At 36.8% G+C, this 20,138-nt stretch overlaps 1 protein-coding gene across 3 annotated transcripts in view; it reads left to right on the forward strand.

Moving 5' to 3' along the window:
• Positions 1-20,138, forward strand: part of JMY (junction mediating and regulatory protein, p53 cofactor) — a 74,494-nt gene that overhangs the window by 25,838 nt on the left and 28,518 nt on the right. For all 3 annotated transcript variants that reach the window (XR_005931515.1, XM_030003249.2, XM_030003250.2), the window contains exons 3-4: positions 12,951-13,101; positions 15,327-15,496. Coding sequence is in view for 2 of the 3 variants with exons in the window: in XM_030003249.2 (XP_029859109.1) it covers positions 12,951-13,101; positions 15,327-15,496 (321 nt within the window). In the remaining variant the exon portion in view is untranslated. The remainder of the gene's footprint in view (positions 1-12,950; positions 13,102-15,326; positions 15,497-20,138) is intronic.

The raw sequence follows: 20,138 nt of genomic DNA on the forward strand, positions 1-20,138 counted from the left end.
AGTCGTCTTTTTTTTTATCTTTTTCTTCTTTTTTTTTTTTCCTTCCTTTTTTTTTTTTAAATATATTTTAACTTGATTGTATGCTAGTTTTTCAGATGTATTTTGCCTCATGTAGTGTGAAGGATGGATCATTTAGTAGGGGTAAGGAATCAAAGCTGTATTGCGAAGCACTTAAATACTGCTTTGGAAAACATAATGAAAAAGGTAGAAGATTATGGAAGGAGAAAGGGATGGCTTATTGTGAAATGAAATGTCACTCTGGAAAACTGAGTTCTGCCAAAATTTCTACTTAATTGTAGACTAGTCAGCTGACCGTAGAACAATGGTTTCAGTCGTAATATATTTCTGATTTTTTGGGCAACCAGCTTCAGAAACCTGTTTTTGTTTGTATAAATGATTAATATTCTTAAGTGCTGCTCAAATCCGTGGGGACCTCCCTCTAAGCATGGCAAAATCCTTACCAGATACAATGCATTCTTGAAAAAATTGGACACTGCAAGCACAGCAGTATTTGGGGCTTACGTTTTATATATATGAGAGTAATCCTGCTTGCCCCAAGGCCTTTATGGGTGGGACACAAATATAAGCCAATTTACATATTCTATGTGTCTAGTATGACACCTTTTGTAAGGTAAGTGTGAAAAGTTGTACTGATGAGCCAGCCAAACAGTCAGAACTATAATTATGTTCACTGAATACTGGAGAAGGTATAATAAAGGAGTTGAAGACAGTATTGTAATTTATATACACATAAAAGCTGTGCTGAATTTGTGTAGGTGTTTTTAAATTCCCTTATTTCTGGACTGTTGCTGATTTAGATGTCATAATATGTAAAGACATTCAACCAGTGAGTTTTAGCATCTTAATTTCACTGTTAGGGTTACTGGTCCATTTCTTCTGATTTCAGACTCTCTGATGAAGCTTGATATTCAAATGCTGTATTACATGTTTTGGGCTATTTGTATATTTTTCAAAAAATCTGGAAGACAAGTATGAACTTAAAACCACAGGGGAAACAATATTTATAGATTATTTTACCTAGCATCAATTTTGAATTCTAAATGGATTTTAAGATGCTTTTTTTGCTAGAAATCAGACTTCCAATGAACTAAAAAAAGCTGTACTATTTTTGATCCTAAAAATGTTTCACATTTATACCCACAAATTTTTCATTTATCAAAATGGATCATTTCCCTGTGAAAATTTAGCAATTTTTTTTTGTATGTTAAGTATACACGTTGCCATGGCAGAAAAGTGGGAAGTAGTAGGCATCAGTAGCTGGAAACCTGAAGGTGAAATACTTCTTCCAAAATTTCGAAGCAGCAGAGTAGATACCTGTGCTCTGGTGCCTTTGATTTCAGATAGTTAAATCCTAATTTTGTCAGATCCTCCACATACAGTGCAGTCTTCTTCTGAAAGTATGGAGGAGAGGGACCAGTTAGTGGTTGATATTTGGCTATGTAACTTACTGACAGACTAATATGATCAAGCTTTAAGCCCTTTAAGACTGAGATACAAAGTGTTCTTTGATACAGGATACCAAATCTGGTTATTTAAAAAAAGACAAAAGAAAAAAAAATCTTTCAAAAGAATAACTTCATGGGCAAAGCCCCAAAGCCTTTTATGTATGTACAGTTGTTTTCACCAGCTTCATAGAAGGAAAGAAACTACCTTGCTACTCTGAATTTTTATGGTCTTATAATGGTGGACAGTACTTCAGTCATGTTGAGTAGGCACTGTGTTTGATTAAACCCCAGGTGAAATCAGCGGGAAGCTTTCTTTTTTCATGCCTTTTTTTTTGCACCCCCCTTTTTTTTTAATGTGCTTGGTATTAGACTACAGATAAAATGTAAGGTAAATTGTTTCATAACCTACATGTAGATGTCAGCAAAATTTTGACACAAACATTCTTGAAGGTCTGAGTTGAACTGGATTTGCTTAACTGAGAACTGGTAATATCTTGATACAGGTGAGAGACTACATCATCATTACCTCTCAATTCATCTCTAGGAAATGAGAACATTAAAATGTTATTATATATTAAATATATTTAATAGCACTTTTAGCTTCATTGCATACATATTCATTGTTTTCACTGACATGTTAATTCACTTGATTGTGAGGATTTTTTAAGGACTTTAAATACACTAATGCTGAGGTCTAGCACTGGAAATACAAGATTAGAGCAGCATATGTCTTGATAATTCATCAAATTCAGTTTTTTTTCAAATTGTAGAACACTTTATTAGTCTATGTTGTGCTTCCCTTTCAGGCTGCTTTAAGCAAGTGCTGATATAGTTGAAAATACAGCTCTACCTCAACCATATGTGGATTTATTTGTTGGTTTAATACTTGATGGTGAATTGCAGTAGTGAACCTTATAACTAATTCGACTATAATTTGTGTAAAATGAAATACTTAGAAATAAATTATGTTGCATTAAACATTTTAACTTTTGGTTAAAAAAATACTTTCACAAAGCATGAAACAAGTTCAAAGGAGAAGACAAATTTAGTGGTGAGAATAGCTAGCAAAACAGAATTACTTAAAAAAATACTTAAAGAGAGATTACTTTAAAAAAAGTCTCACAATCAACTGAAGATGTTTTGGGGAAGGGAGTGGATGTCAATGCTTCATACTGTCAATTTGTAGTGTTGCTCCCATATATCAAATGGATGAGTTCTGTATTACTAAATCCATGTTTTTATCATTGGCTCTAGAATAACTGATGTCTTAGTGAGCTGGCCTTTCAACAGTGCCTTTTTATTTTTTTTAAGCCTCATGTAATATTTTTGAGTGCATGGTGGTCTTGCAGTGGAAAACAGGAAAACAAAGCTACACAAGGCACATTGGAGGACACTAAACCAGCACTGATTAAAATGAATAGATTACTTGCATGGCAATCAGCTCAATTTCATTCCTCTCACTTTTGCAGGTAACACTCCAGTAGTTACAGGCTAGTGACTTGCTGACAACAAGTTGATGAAAAATGTCTAGTAAAAAAAGCTAAGGCTGTATGCACTGGAGAAACTGAAACACTTCAAAGAATTCTGAAGTCTCTTTCAGTGTACCTGTAGTTAAAGATGTGTCATCATATCACCAGAATCATAGTGAAACAAATTTGGCTTTTGAAAAACCTGTAGAGTAGGGAAGAAATGGTAATCTAAGTTTATGCAAAATCTTGGATTTGCAAATTAAGGTCATAAACTGTGTTGAAACTATTGAATTCTTGTTTAAGAAACTGGTGTAATATGCTGAATTATGCTGTGATAGTCTTTATAGTCTCAAAGTCTGTTTCAGAAGGGTTGTATGTCAGTGTCTGTTTACATTCTGAACTAGAAATCCTCTAGACTATTGTATGAAGTCATAGCAAAACATTTTGCTGACTTAAAATCAGGGGTTTATGGGCTTTCTGAAAAAATAATGCTCTCAACAGGAGATCTGATGGAAGGCAGGCTGGTAGTCTGAATCAGTGAGGGAACTGAACTCTGTGTGAGGTTGCTGACTACAAAACTGTGGCATGTATCTGATCATTTAAATCTGCCTGTCTGCAAAGTAAATACAAGTACAAAACTGCTCAACTGTAGAACTGGTTAATAAGACTTGCAGAAAAATCTGATTGTGTTTGAATGCCAAAAGGTTTGGTTTTGGTTTTTTTTTGTTTGTTGTTTGGTTTATTTTTTTAAAGTTCCCTTACAAAAGGCTGGGCTAGATAATAAAATATAGGTGAAATTGTCAATAAATAAAAAGTAATGTATGTGCAGAAGGGCAATGACAACGTCCAAAAGTATACATGCATGTTTGTATGCACTTAATTAACTGTTACTCCTGAGGAAAAAGGTATGAGAATTATCTTGAGTTCTCCAAAAATAGCTTGCCATTCAGCATTTTGAAAGAGGAAAGAAGGGTTTTGAGTTATGGGGAGGGGACGACACCAAAACAAAATAGAAAACATCACACCTTTGTATATATCAATGGTATACTTGCATCTTGAATGCTGCAGTTTTAGTGTTTCCTTCTCAAAAACATACTGTAGGATCAGAGTAGTTACAGGATAGCAGTGAGTATAGTAAGGGTATTTCCCTGCAAACAGCCTCAGTGCAAGGACGGAGTAAATGAATCAGATTGCCTTAGTTTGGAAAGCATGTAATTCATGTAAGATAAGAAAGAGATCTATAAATCATGAATTATGAGGGGAAGAAAATATTGAATGATTTCTTTCAGTCTTTCTCATACTAAAAAAAAAATAGGAGGCCCTCAATGAACTTGTGGTGCTTTAAAACAGCCTGCAAATAAAGGAAAAACAATTGAATTCTTACTAAACACACCTTACATGCTCTATGGCAATAATTTCGACAGTTTACTATGGACACTAAGTATGTATGTGTTCCAGAAAAAGACAGACCTATCAGTGGCTGTTAACAGTGATTCAGATTAGCCATCAACTCAGGAAGCCTCTAAACCATTTAGTAACAGAAGTTGGGAGTTATCAATGTATCCATACCTTGGGTCTTAATGTTTTTTTTCTTTCCAACTGCTAGTAGTAATTACAGTTGGAAGCGAGGGCCAGGACAGCCTTGGATCTGATCTAAGATAAGGGTATTGGGGGAAGTGGTGTGGAAAGATGCAGAGTCAGAGCGTCCATTCAAAAAGGCATCTTGACAAAACTCTGAAAGGGTGTTAAACATGCAGAAAATAATAAATTGTGTGTCCTTGCAAGGATCAGAGTAAAGGAGGGTGAAAACTGGGGATGCATGATTTTTTTCTTTTGCAGTGGTGGAAATAGGGAAGGAGAAGGAAAGAAGGAAGAGACTTAGATGTAATGTTGTGCAGGCTGTGGAGGGCGAGGAAGGGGGCTTAAGGTCCTCAAAGATAGAAAAACTTCATCATGAGAGTGTAAATTTTGCAAGTCTATGTTTACCTAAATCTGTAAATAGTTTGAATTCTAGTACTTTTTTTCCGTAGTGCTCTGAAAAAAATTTTGTAAGCTTTCATGATATTTGTTGACTTTATACTATATTTGTCTAATACTTGTGTCCTTATTATTTTCCTTTTTTCAGTATATCTGTGTATAAAAATTGTCAACCATATTTTGATGAATTCTTGATGGACGCACTTAAAATTTTGTCTATTGTATATATTAAGGTTTTTTTAACTGAAGACTTAAAAATCCTTCAAATCCTTTTCATCCGTAAGCAGAATCTAGAATGTCCAGAAACACTCAAGCCCATTTGCTTTAACACTTGAGCTCACTTGCTTAAACAAAGTTTTCAAAAAACTAGTAGAATATGTCATATTAAAAATATATATTTTTTTAAAAAAAATGAAGCTTTCTTTTTGAAGGTGAATTTTTTTCTGGCCTGAAGCTCAGTCCATGAAGCTGAAATGTAAATAAAGCTTTTATGATATACACATGGATAAATAAGGAAGGCATAACTCAGGGTGCACAATTTAGCCTTAATTCTGTCAATTACCGGTATAAAATACCTTAACTTAGTAGTTTTAATGCTCCTTTATATATACTTTTATGTGTCTGGGGAAAAAGACAGTTGAATAATCCCAGTGATTCCTCTTACTCTTGCCATAACCTTAATCTTCTATGATTTTTCTCTTCTGAATACCTAAGTTTTCAGCATTATCCGTAGTTCTGGAAAAAACATTCACCACTGCACTTTGCAGTACAATGCCATTATTGTTCAGTCTTCTTTCCGTATGTCCTAACATCTTGTTTGCTTTTTAGTTTGTTACTTTGTTTGCAGTCTTTATCTTTATTGAATTGTGTATGTTGTTCTCCTGTATTTTGATTAAGATAATCAAAACCCCTGTAGTTTGTATTACTAGTCCCAGGTTCCAGATATTTTAAGGAATCTAGACCACCCAATCTCAGTTAGTTTGTATGTATTAACATTAAAGCCCATGTCAGTATTCATTAGGATAAAACCAGTAAAACTGTAAAGTCCTTTTTACAGCTGAGTGCTTTCACTTAATATATTTGGGGCTGTACATATGGGATTATAACTTATTTTGGGAAGTAGTGCTGGGTTTGTGTTACCAGCTGGGAGCATAGGTAAATTAAAACCTGTAAGACTAACTTTGAGAAATCCCTGAATGGATGATGAAGCTGGAATGCATGCTTTCTGGCTACTATACCCAGCAGGCTGTGGTTGGAATTGGTTGTTTGGCCTCTTGGAATGTGTCGGAAGTAAGGTAGCTGTGTGTTTGAGCTGAAACACTCCTTTATGTATGAAGCTGCTTCCTTTCTGTATATTGCCTCTGCAATCTGTAGTGCTACCTCAACTTACTTTTTTTTGTTCTTTTAATTAACCGACCTACTGTTGTTACATCTCATGGTTTTCTCCTTTGCTGCCTATTACAAGACTCTCTAGGGGAAGGATAACAAAGGGAGCTGGACAGATGTGACAGATCCCTGCCTAAGCTATAATGTGACCTGGTCCAAGTCTATTTCTGTCAGTCTTGTCCATTCTTGTCCCAGCTGTCTTCAGAAAGAACCTGGAAAATACTAAAGACCCTTGAGGTCTATTTCTTTATTTAGGTGTGTACTACATACAACTTAAGAAAATCCTATAGTTGCAGGCCTGTTTCTCATACCTTCTCACAATAAACTTACTTTACTCCTTCAAAGCTCAACAACAATCTGTGAACTTTTCCAGAAGAATGTTTCCAGTAGAAGTCTTGCTTCTCTGATTCATTCTTACTTGCTCACAGGCTAGATTAGTGACCTCCTTTCAGTTCTGTTTCCTCTGAAGAACTAATTTGTTTTCCTTCAGAAACATATCCATATGGTGTAGAAATGTGTTTTTTTATGTTCTGTTACTCTGAAGAAGTAGCTGATGGAAATAGATGTTTACATGTTGTGTTGAAGTTAATGGCTTCTGCTGTTTCTTCCTCTTCTTGTTTGTTTTCTGACAACCACTTTTGTGAAAGCTGTCATAATTTTCTTATTTCGAAGCATTATCTGAAATAAAGCTTGCAAAACATGAAAGTCTTCAAAAGCGAGTTTCATTGTCAGGGGGAAAAAAAATCTTAGCTGGTTTGGCCATGAGGCTTGGATTCTTCTGAAAGAGAATAAGTAAGAATAGCTGGAATGGTTTTTCTGAGAAAGTTGATTACTAGAAGAGAAACTATAGATTTGGCTGAGTGATCTGGCTGTGAGATGAGAGGTTTTTCTGTTAGACCACACTTTCTGCAGAACATTGAGTCCAAATGAGGAACTTTCAGATGAGAAAGTGAGTTGGAGGAAGTGTTAGGGAACTGAAAAGGCTTTTATGTTAGAAAACCCCTCAATTATATCAGAGTTTCTTAATTTTTAACTAAAATAAATTTTTACTGAATCAAAAAATAGATATATATGTTTAGAAGAAGTGTCAATTAGATGACAGCACTTAGTTTTTCTTTCCTCACTCTGTCCATTTCAATTCTTTGGTGCTTTCTCTTAGTCATATCTGACATGGACATCAGTAATTTAAAAAATATGTTTCTGTTTAGTCTATAAAATGACCTGTGCTCTTCTATGGACTATAAAAACAAAAGATGCTTGCATCATAAAGGTGTGCGGTGAGCAAAATGAAGCATAAACATGTTATGCATGCATTGCAAACAGTAATGGAATGCAGAAGCACGTAGGAGCTTCCTTTAATTCTGTAATGAGAGTTACTGTTTTAGATCAAGCTGAGTAATTAGTGAAGAGAATATAGAAAACAAAGTCTTCAAAACTCATGAGCCTGTTCATGTTGCTAGTTAATGGTCCACATGCGTTTCCCTTTTCCTTTTTAAATTCTTAGCTAAGGTAAACAGAGAGAGCGGTCACTTCCACCATGAAGGTGGTGTGGGTGAGACGGAAAGCTGCTGTATATTCTTCATAAGCTGCAGCCTCCAGAGGCAGGTTCCCTGTCTTTCTTCCCCAGCTCTTCTCCCTATTACAGCTGTGGTCTTCCCTTTAGTTAAACTACCATTTTTTTTCATGGACTTATATTCTAGTTCTAACTAGAACTAGAACATATTTCTACTATGAAGAAAATTAACTCTATCCCAGCCAAAACCAGCACAAACATTAAAGATTTTCTATTTTCTATGTAAATTCACCCAAATTATATTACTTACATAAAATCATAATATTCAGTTTATGTTTGTATATATTTGCTGTAGTGGCACTTTACTGGACTGGGACGTAGTGCTCAGACGGCCATTTGTCAAAGGGGACCATGTATATTTTACCAGTGTGTCTCAGTTGTTCATCCCTGTTTTTCTCTGGTGATTGTCTGTCCTGCTCTGAAAGGATGACAATCTTAAATTTCATTAATAACTGGGAGATTATAATAATTTTCTAGGTAGATTGCAGTTGAAAACTGATAATTCTTCTCTCAAGTGACTGGTGATTGTCCGTATTTACAATCACAGTATGGCTATCTTTTCCATGTTTCCGCAGAGTGTGCCAGGTACATAGCCAAAAGTGGCTGTTTGCATGCACTCTGTCTTTTAGTTTGTCACAGTTATTTGGTCTTGATTGTAAAGAATGACAGTAATTACTTTTGGAAATGTTGCTAGCAGTATTTTCTTTTGTACTGGTATTTTTTTTTTTTAATAACTCCATTTTTCTTTGTTACATTTCTTGATGGAGAAATTGCATCAGGTGGAGCGCACTGGCTGGATGGGAAAAGATTGCTTTTCCCACAGGGAGCACTGGAGGACATTCCAGTCAATGGAGAGGCTCTCAGAGGCCACAGGGTGTGTATGTCAGGCAAGCCCAGGAAAGTAAGCTTGGGCAGGAACAGTGCAAGCCTGCTGGGAGAACCAGAGCAGCAGAGAGGTAGACCCCAGAGATTGCAACTTCCAAGGTACTAAAGGGGACTTAAAGTTTGCTGCCACTCAGAAAGTCATTGCCCTAATAGAAACAAAGCTGGGAAGCAAGCACCTGTCTTCAAGGATGCAGTGCAGTCTGGGTTTATTGAATACCTTTCTGGAGTCTCTCTCTGACAAGTCTGCTTTCCACAAAATGAGATTCTCTCATGAAGTGAAATATTAAAGTAACTTGATTGCTTTCCTTCTCCCTTGCATGAGAATATCTCTGGTTGCTCTAGGTAAAAGACTACCTATGTAATACACAATGCCAAGCATGCTGATAGATAGTTAACTTCCCTGCGGTTTTTTTGATTCATTTGACTCCTACTGCCCCATGAGTGGTCTGAGATGCCTTCTGCTGGCAATGAGTAGCTACAGTGTGTTATCCTGAACTTAACTAGACTATCCAAAGAGTGACAAAGATCCCTGTGGCTAAGAACTGTTAACTCCAGCAATCAGCCTGGGAACCTGGATCTCCTGAGCATTTGCAGCTCTTGCTTGTTTTTGTACTTTCTCATTCTGAATTTGTCACCTTGAACCTCAGTTGCCTCTGCCTGGCATAGCTGTTAAATGGTTGTTGGGACAAGCAACGTACTCTGGTCCAACAGCTTCGAATGTGAAGGGAACAAGCTTATCAGTTTAAGGTTCATCCTCAGCTCCTACCTAGCTCCCTTTCTTAAGGAAGCAGCTGGGGTTTTTCACCTGTCGAAGACTGTTCCCCACTGGTACTTGGATTCCGTCTTCACCCATTGAATGGCCATTCCTTTTGAAACAATGAGAGCCTCCTCCCTTGTTGTGGTTTAACTCCAGCTGGCACCTGAGCACCACCCAACTGCTCACTTACTCCACCTCAGTGGAATGGGGAGAGAATCAGAGGGCTAAAGGTGAGAAAACTCATGGGTTGAGTTAAAGACAGTCTAATAGGTAAAGCAAAAACCATGCACGCAAGCAAAACAAAATAAGGAATTCATTCACCACTTCCCATCAGCAGGCAGGTGTTCAGCCACCTCCAGGAAAGCAGGGCTCCATCACGCATAACAGTTACTTGGGAAGACAAATGCTATCGCTCCGAATGTCACCCCTTCCTTCTTCTTTGCCCTGCTTTTATTGCTGAGCATGATGTCATATGGTATGGAATATCCCTTTGGTCAGTTGGGGTCAGCTGTCCCAGCCGTGTCCTCTCCAAACTTCTTGTGCCCCCCCCCTAGCCTGCTCGCTGGTGGGGTGGTGTGAGAAGCAGAAAAGGCCTTGAGTCTGTGTAAGCATTGCTTAACAATAACTAAAACATCCCTGAATTATCAACGCTGTTTTCAGCATGGATCCAAAACCAGCACATCCCTCCTTCATCGTTTCATGGCTTCAGAACCAGAAAGCTAACATAGTGTGCATGTCCCTTATCCAAGCTGCAGAATGCAGAGTTCAAACATGAACATTAGCTGTACCTTGGTCTTTTGCTTGTACTACAAGATGCTTCAAGAAGAATCCTCACCTATTCATGTTCATGGTCAATAATTCTAAGGGTTCGACTGTCTTGCTAGATAATGAAGCTGTGTAGGTATAGGCTATAAGACTGCTAAGCATCAGGGCAGGTCAGCTCAAGCAGCACTAGGGAAATGCTTCTGTCCTGTGTATCTTTCTGGGGTTCCGTTCAGGCTTTTGTTAAGCCTGCCACTGTTGCTGCATGCCACTGTTTCTGCAGCCTCAAGGCACGATGTTGGTCTGTTCTTGTTCATGCAACTACTTGAGGACTCCCTTCCAGACAGTGGTCTTTTGTGGAGTACGCTGCTTGCAGATGCATAAAGGGAAAGGGAAGGTACTCATCAGTAACTGTACCACCTTGAACTGGTCCATCCTCATAAATGTTTACAGCTCCATCTTCTTCCTTGTTTCCCCAGTTTCTAAAGCTTTGCAGGACTGTGATCATCTGCTTAAGGTCGCACATAAATATGCATACTTGTATGGGTATTGCTAAAGCAAAGGCTTCTTTGGGTTTTCTGTGCCTTGCCATATGAATACCCTCAGTGTCAGTGATGGCACGGATGACATACTTAGGATTGCAGTTAATGAAAAGGTGCTTCCCTTTTTTCTTACTTGTAAATACTTGCTCTAGGGAACAAAGATACAATTGTATTGTGCCTTCATAAATCTCTCTAGCTTGCACCATATGTGAATAATGTTTTGGCAGGCAAAACTTGATGAAGAAATGTTACTTTGAGGCTTCTTATTCTCTTAGAAATGATGGCTAACAAGAATGTTACTCACATTACTCAGTGATCCTGTGTAAATTCCAGTATCAAATTACCTCATCTTTACCAAGGAATAGAAAAGGAAGACTTTAAACTGTATTGTTTTTTATCCTGCTTCTCAAAGGAACTTGCTGTTTCAGAGTTCTGTGTAAATGGAAAGCATTAACTTCACCAGTCATCGTTCACTGGTACATACATACAGTTTGAAGTTTATTTGGAAATTCTTGTCTGTCCATTCATAAGGCATTCCCTGTGGCAATCACGGTACATATGTGCTTCATCAAATTACATGTTACAACCTATCTGGTAAAATTATTACTCTTATCATTTGTCCACATTTTTATTTTGCCTGTTGCCTTTCTAAGGGTTTTGGAAATATATAAGTAGATTAAAATATGTTGTTAAACTACTTTAAACATTTTTCAAGAAATGAACAATTACATAGAAGGCATCTATATATTTTTACTTTTTAAAATCATCCCTCTAAGAGATGGGCTAAGTGGATAAGCAGAGGTAGATCCTGAAGAGTCACTTAAAAACCTACTGTTTGTAGTTTAAGAATAGAGTGGAATGGCTCTTTGAGACCAGATGGAAGCTTTGTGAAATGAAGATGAATATTTGAGGCATTAGAACTTCAGGTTAAAGTATCTGGTGACATAGAAGATTATGAGCACTTTGGGGTTTGGGGGTTTTTGTTTATACTAGTGAGGTGTCATCTTGACTGATGTAAATGAAAAATATTCAAAATTAAGGCTTTGGTGTTGCAGGAACAGGCTTAAATATTTAATTACTTAGATATATAGTCTGTTGTGTATAGTGGGACTTAAAGAGTGTGTAAAAATTCCGAGTTTTGGGAGAGCGTACTATATTTTTATTAATTATTAAAAGAAACTCCAAATCTTTTACTGGCTTCAGATAGTTGTCTCTTCAAAATAAAATTGCTTTGGTCTTAGCAATGAAAAGATATTTGAACTCCCAGTCACTAGGAAAATATGTTTTAAAAAGTTATCTATAACAAAGAAAAAACTACTAAAATGTTGATGACTACTTCCCACTACCCCAAGACATCCCTGTTTCTAAATTTGTTCTGACTGAAGAGTATTCATTTACTTCAGAATGAAATATTTCAGGCTGGAAGAAAGCCTGGATGAAGCACATGTCTTATGAGGAGCGGCTGAGGGAACTGGGGCTGTTTAGTCTAGAAAAGAGGAGGCTGAGGGGAGACCTTATCGCTCTCTACAACTACCTGAAATAGTGAGGTGGGTGCTGGTCTCTTCTGTCAGGTGGCTGGAGACAGGACAAGAGGAAATGGCCTCAAGTTGTGGCAAGGGAGATTTAGGTTAGATATTAGGAAAAATTTTTTTACTGAGAGGTTTGTCAAACTTTGGAATGGGGTGCCCAGGGAAGTGGTTGAGTCACCATCCCTGGAGGTATTCAAAAAGTGAGTAGATGGGGTACTTCAGGACATGGTTTAATGGGCATGGTTGATGGTTGGACTCGATGATCTTGAAGGTCTTTTCCAACCTAAATGATTCTATGATTCTATGATTCTAAGCATGCTTGTTATCTGAAGGTGATATTTAACAAAAACATACTGAGAAATCAAATTTACATTTGAGTTTTTTGTGCTTCCAGAAAGAATAGTAATGAAACCATGGATGTACTTTTTCAACAGAAAGGAGCTCTTTGAAGAGTTTTTTCTGTTGAATAGAAGCCGTGGTGATTTGCTGGTAGTTTTCTCTCCTTTTTGTTTTTCTTTCTTTCTTAACCACCCTGAAACTCGTTGCTGTTGGCAAAATAGCAACAATTAATTTTGTTGTTAATTATGGACTGATTTATTTTCAGATCTCGATAGAGAATGACTACCTAGGCCCCAGAAGAATTGAGAGTCTGCAAAAAGAAGATGCTGATTGGCAGAGAAAAGCCCACATGGCTGTGCTTTCTATTCAAGATCTTACAGTTAAATACTTTGAAATAACAGCTAAAACACAGAAAGGTAGTTATTTTCTACTATCCTATCCATCAAATAAAAGATCTTTAAAAATTTATTTAATGTTTGCCATGTTCTGTATTGTACTGTTATTTATTTATTTTTTTCATCAATCCTCCATGCAGAAAATGCAGTTGTCATTCCCATTTTTTTTTTCTTGTGTGTCTATTCAAATCTTTCACCAATAAGCTTTTTCAGAACATCGACAGAAGTGAGCAGAATAGAAATTTTAAATAAAAGTTTCACAATGACTTTCTCAATGTGATTGTATTAGCTGCACTGTACATTTGCAAAGGATTTAGGAAGCATAGAGTCTGTGATGGATTCTGTCTTGTGTACTGGATATGGCAGACCACCATAGTAAGTGTTTATTACCTTTCAATTCATTTCCTTTTCCTGTCTCCCCTGCCTTTCAGTGATTTTTTTTTTTTCATAGTTCTAAATATTAAGCAACAGCTCAGTTTGACTACTTAGTGAAAGCTGCTCTGTTAATCAGAAATCTTCATGGACATAACCTTGGCATTTCTATGCTTGAAGAATGCAGCAGTTTTACTGAAGAGTTGGTGCAGTAAAACCAGGTCATATGACTTGCCTGTACATCTGCACTCTCATCCTTGTACCATTTTAACTTAAATAATCAGTTTATTAGGCCAAACACACCCGAGGATGTGGTTTCGTGTCACCTCTTTTCGTTTGACTATGGGCTACTACTGACAGGGTTTATGTCCCACTGTCTTCCCTGCTTGGCTGCGGGTTGCTGTTTCTTTCTTTGCCTTAGTGATAGTGATTGTGCAACCAGATAAATGAGCCATACCCCTGGGAGAAAATATATTCGGATGGTTAGGTTTCTTGTCATCTCCCTGCATGACTGCTAGATCTGCCTCAAGAGAAGCAGTCACTGCAAAATGATTCCTTTCGGTGACAACCCAAGTTAAGGATAACATGAAACTCCACCATTTTGAAAAAGTGACTAAACCAGTCAAGCATGTTGGAATGAATTTGATTAGAGCAAATTCTAAATTTATTTAATCAGTTCCGTTCCTTTTCCAGTACGACAAAGGTAGCTAATAAAATACCCAGTTAGTTGAAGAAGAATGTGTATTTACAGTTATTTATTTTTGTTTTGTTCACATGCTTTTTTTATGTACAGTAGTTAAGATTGTGGGGAAAAACACTGGGAAATGAAATGCCTGGAGACTGTTTACAACCATAGACCTTTGGCAGACAGGTTGCTTGCCTGTTTTGTTATGTTTGGGGTTTTTTTGTCCTCCTGCTGATCACAGTGTGGTCTTCCATACCAAAACACTAACAGATGGCAGAGGAGAAACACATGAGAACATATATTTTTTATTACCTAACAACTGCATGTAATATCTTTTAGCACCTGGGGACTGAATGCCTCCTCTTTGATTGTGTGGCCTCCGTGGTTTTTGCTTTGCAAAGCTAAGTGTACAGTATCATGTGATTGTTCTATATATTAAAAATGGTGAAAATCTCATGTGTGTCAGCTTAGATGTTGCCTGGAGCTCAAGAACAGAAAATCTGAATCAGGCAAGGGACTTGTGCTACTCTGAAGTCTTCCTGAAAAGGTTCTCATTCACCTCTGCATATTAAGATCAGATTATAATTGTTTACTTATTTTGAAGTGATTTGTGAAGCAACCAGCATTTTGAGTGAAAAGATAGATATTATTTAAATTTAATTCAGTATTCTTACAGAATTGTACTTGAGATCAAGCTGAAAATTTTTTTTTAAATTGTAATTTTTTTTCAATCTGCAGATTGTTTAAACCTATGACTGCACTGTAGAAGTTATTAAGGGAAACTGGAGACTTTAGTAGCTGATAATTTGTGCTTTCAGAAGCAGGGAAAATTTGGGATGCAGTTTAAGACCATGTGGTAGCATTAATGAGATATTTTTATTAAGTCAAGAATTCTGAACCAGTGGTTCAAGTGGTCAGGTACTGTGTATTCAGCATGGTCCTTCTGTGGATAACAAAAATTGGAATTACAATGATAAAACAATCAACAAATACCTAATTGCATATTTACATGAATCCTAAGAGTACTTACATCCTGGATTTGAACCTTAGTACTCTGTAGAATGACTGCTCCCTGCTAAGAGAACTTTGTATGCTTTTGGGTCCAAATGTGTGCATTGTCTCTGCAGTAGAATCACTAGTGACCTGAAGAGTAGATGGTAAGCTGTCTGCCTTTTCTTCCCTTCTGTAGCTGTGTACGATCGAATGCGAGCAGACCAGAAAAAATTTGGTAAGGCAGCATGGGCAGCAGCAGTGGAACGTATGGAAAAGCTTCAGTATGCAGTTTCTAAGGAGACTTTGCAGTTGATGCGTGCTAAAGAAATCTGTTTGGAGCAGAAGAAACATGCGCTGAAAGAGGAGGTAATTTTTCATACCAATAAGTAGAAAAATAAACCATGCAGAAAAAAAGCAAAACTTAAAGAGTGTTGATGTAATTAAAACAAAACAAAAAACCCGCAGACTTGAAAGTCATTATTTTTCAGCTTTTAATAATAAAAGTCTGTATTTAAACTTTTACTACACTCTAGCATGTTAGTCAAATGGGAGTTGCAATGTAGGTGTGGTGTTTTTTCTGCCACTTATGTTTTCTGTTCACCTTTTTCTGGTTAGTCAACCAGGATGATAGTTTTTACTGTTAATGTTTACAGCTATCCACTGAGATGAATAAAATGAAGAGAAGGGATAGGACAGAAATCTGCTGCTATGTAATCTCCACATTTTAGGTCTCAGAGGCATGGCCACCTTTTCAGAGTAGCTCTGACATTCCAGATGGAAGGTGTCTGTAAATATACATTATATATAGATATATATAGTATATATATATATATATGTATATATATATACACTATATATATGTGTGTATATATATACTATATATGTGTGTGTATATATATATATACACACTATATATATGTGTGTATATATATACACAAATATACAGTTGACTAGCCTGTTGTACTGTACTGTCTTTGTCTCTGCTTACCCTAATTATTAAGGCAGTCTTCCAGAGAGGGTTGTGCTAGCTACAGCTTTCCTGAGGAAAGAGTGCATGCATTAAACTGTGTTTAAATGTCTTAGTAGAAAAACCCCACATTTACTGGGTTTTATGACACCTCCTCAAAAGCAAAAACGCTACAAATACTCCTTTAAAATTTGCTATCATACAGATATTTGGTGCTAAGAACTTTCTGTCGTACTAATGTTAATTTACATTCTATCCAATCAGTTGCTTGTTTTTAGAGTGCTTTTGAAATGTTTCAGCAAAATTCGACTAAACCAGTGGCTCTGTTATGAAAAGGTTATTCAGAGAATTCACGACTTCAGCACTGTATAGATTGGTGGTTCGTAACCCTGACAGACTATGTGCCTATTTTGGGAGCTTCTGTAGAAGACAGCTTGATCTGCAAGGAAGACATAGTACATGCAAGACCCAGAGCAAGAAAATAAAAAGTTTGCTCTATATCAATGCTTTTTAGATTTAGAAAGCCAAGAGTTACCTGGAAACCTGAGTTTATCAGGCTATTGCTATCCTTAGCTAAGAGTTGATGAGAGGATCCAGCAGTACTAATTGGAAATATATATTGAATATGTTCACATATTTAGAGCAGCTACACATCACCTTTTCTGTAGCACATCTTATTTTTCTCCCAGTGGAGACTTTCCATGAATTTTTGTGGAGTGAGCTCTCAGTCTGGTAAATGAGTGATTGTTTTGATGTGCAAAAGCATTAGGGGCTGCATAGGAAAGGGAGAGGTTTGTTGCAGTATACAGGGGGATGAAAGGCTCTGAACGAGTTTGGGCTTTTGGGAACGGAGAAATGAGAAACGTCTGATGGACAGGCATGGATATGGTGCTTTGGGATGGTGTATTACGAGGTAGAGCTCTGGGTCAAAACATGGTGATGGGGAGATATGAGGACCAACTTCTTTTTGAAACATCTTTTTTTGCTTTGAGAATGTAAAAGCTTTAAGTATGCAAAGTTGGATGTGGCAAACATGACTGGGAATCCCATACTAGAGAAGAAGGGTTGCAGTCTTACCATAAAGAAGATACTTGCAGAACTGAAATACCTTCTCTGGCAAACCGTTTAGCTACTGTTTTCTAGGCACAGAAGATGAAAACAGGATGTTCCTTTGAGAAAGACTAAAATGCTCAAGAAACTAATTTATCAGGGTTTGAGTTGAGGATTAAGACAGAAAGAATGACAATTCAGAGCAAAGACCAGATCTGACTGTTTATGAGGACACTGTTGGTGTTCAGCAGGTTGTCTATGGATTTTTGAACATTTAGTCCTGGAAAAGAAAAAAGTTTATAAAACCAGTGGTACACCCTTTTCAAGGGGAAAAGATGTTTCTTTTAGTGTCTGAAATTTTACTGATTGCCCAGGATACTAATTGTGAGTGATCATCTTAACCTCTTTTTTTTTTTTTTTTATAATATTGTATCCTCTAGTATCATGGCCTGACTATAATTGACTCGTGATACTTAATTGGTTGGAGTAGTGCTTTTGTTCCACAAGTAGTTATGAGTGAAAGCCTGCCTTTTATCAGTGGTGCGAGTGCTCCGTGTTTCCCTTAAAATCATTTATAAATTCTTTAAAATGATTTTCTGTTGGTTTTGAGGATGAGCTTCCATATTCAAACTTAAAGACCTGAGTTTTTTTTCTGAATTTTACTCCCTCCTTCTGAGGCTTCTCAGACAGCAACAGTGATGAGTTAAAGTAATACTTGAACTAGAGAACAGTCAGGATTCACATGGGGTGGATTGAAACATGACTTTGTATTCTATCCGAACAGTAACAGATTACTTAAAAGGCTGGATAATAGAAAATTTAATAATAGCTATTCATATATATAGCTACGGAAAAGTAATACAATTTTTTACTGTGAACTGCAGGTTAATTACTTTGTAAATGACAGCAGATGAGAATGACTTTATAACCTGGTAGCAACGTGATTGAGCCACCAATGCAACAGGGTGGTACAGCAGCAGATACTCTCCAGTCTGTCAGATCAGGTATTTCCAGCAAAGGGAGAAGTGTTAGTCTTGCTGTACATCAAGTTGTGAGATTTATTCTACACCTTTCTTACACGCATTTCTGATCACCCAATAAAGATTAGTTCTAACTGGAGTAGTTAGGGGGAGGACTACCACAACGATGCCAGGAATGGCGAGTCTGTTCTACAAGAGGAGTTGAAGTTGTTTTGACAAATAAAATGAAGGCTCAGATGATACAAAATTGCTCTCTACAAAAGTACTAAATGGAATAAATATTAGGCTAGAGCAATGCGTGTTGCAGTTCAGTACTGGCCCAAAAACAAATGGTATTATCTGATTGTGAATATATTGGAAATACGGAAGAAGTTTCCTGGCAGTTAGGAGGGAGTATCTAGAACAGACTTCCAATGGGAGTAGCAAATACAGAGTTTTGTGGAAGCTTTTTGTTTTAGTTTTTACAAAAGCAGAATAAGAACAACAATAACAACATGGAAATTATTTTAAGAACTCAGTTTATGAAGGCAGTTCATTTTAGATTTGTCTGAAAGCATTCCATGGTGGTGGAAAGCTGGATTTGATGGCCCTCACTTCTGTATTCCATGTTTGCCTATTTTTCTGTTAATTTTGTCATCTGTCCCTTTGGTATGTATGATCATAGTTCTTGTCAGAGGCTTTCTGTTTTAACCCATTAATATCTTTATTAACAATGTGTGGGTTTACAGGTGATACATTTCTCCCTTAGAACTATTAAGAAACCTAAGTTCCTGCTTAAGTTCTGCACTTTGTATCAGTGAGACAACAAAGAACATAAGGGCCAGAGAAATTAAATTACTTGCTTGAGTTAACGCAAGAGGTTGTGGCATAGCAGGAAATTGAACTCTGATCTCCTCAGTTCTAATTCTTCGTCCAGCTGCAAAATGTTTCTTTCCGGTAACATTCTTGTGTTAAAGTTCTTCGTGTTTCTTTCACTGTGTTGATCAGCCTGAGATCTACCAAGGATGCAGCAAATTACTAGTAGGGATTAGATAGCAACTTGTAACATTAAGAATTGAACCACTAATTAAATTGTTAATAAAAAATACTGAAATTTTCCCAAGAGTGATGATATTGTTTTGAGTTATCACACATGTATCATATCTCTCATAAAGTTTTAACATAAATGGTTGAAATTAAAGGTCCCCACTTTTCTTTTTCATGAGGGTCTATTATGTAGCTAGGATAGCTGCCTGAGAACCATATGACAATATTAATTTCCCATTTGTGTTGCACCTGAAAACTGAATATAGTGGTGTTGTACCCCTAAAACAGATCAGGTAGCTGGCAGCATCTGTAATGTATGCTTGTAGGGCTACGATTCAGTTGTAAGACAGGTCCCTTATCAGGCAGACACCAGTGCAGCTGATTGAAGTACTGAGCTGCTATAACTTGATAAACTGATGCTTTTGAAGATGGCCTGAAGATGTCTCTATGCAGTTTTTATACAAAGGCTGTGGACTTAAATTTGGGAACATCTTTTTTTTTAAGGAAAAAAAAAAAGCATAAGTTTCAGTGAATTTCACAGACAAAGCAAAAGTTCTTAGTTGTGGTAGAATTTTGAATTACATATCCTTAATGTAAACAAACAAACAAAACCCAAAAGAGAAGACCCCCCCCCCCAAAAAAAAAAAAAAACCAAACCCACCACGTTTTGTTGCTGTGATATATGTTTTTACAATGAGAAAATCCTTTGAAAATGCCAAAACCCCAGATACCCTGCCTGACCAATGAACATTATCCCTCTTATATAGAAAAACTGGAAGGTTCAAGAGAATCAGTCCTTTTGTCTTGAAAACTAGCCTCTAATTCACTCCAAATATGCCATCATTATGTCATTTACTGTTCTGGTCACAATTAGTAACTTAATATGGATGCAGAGTAATAGAATGGCATAACAAGGCTTTCTGGTGTCACACTGGACCAAAACATATAAATTATACATTATTGATTGTAAGATTTATGATATTCA

Source organism: Aquila chrysaetos, chromosome Z, assembly GCF_900496995.4.
Source record: "Aquila chrysaetos chrysaetos chromosome Z, bAquChr1.4, whole genome shotgun sequence".
Taxonomy (NCBI): Eukaryota; Metazoa; Chordata; class Aves; order Accipitriformes; family Accipitridae; genus Aquila; species Aquila chrysaetos.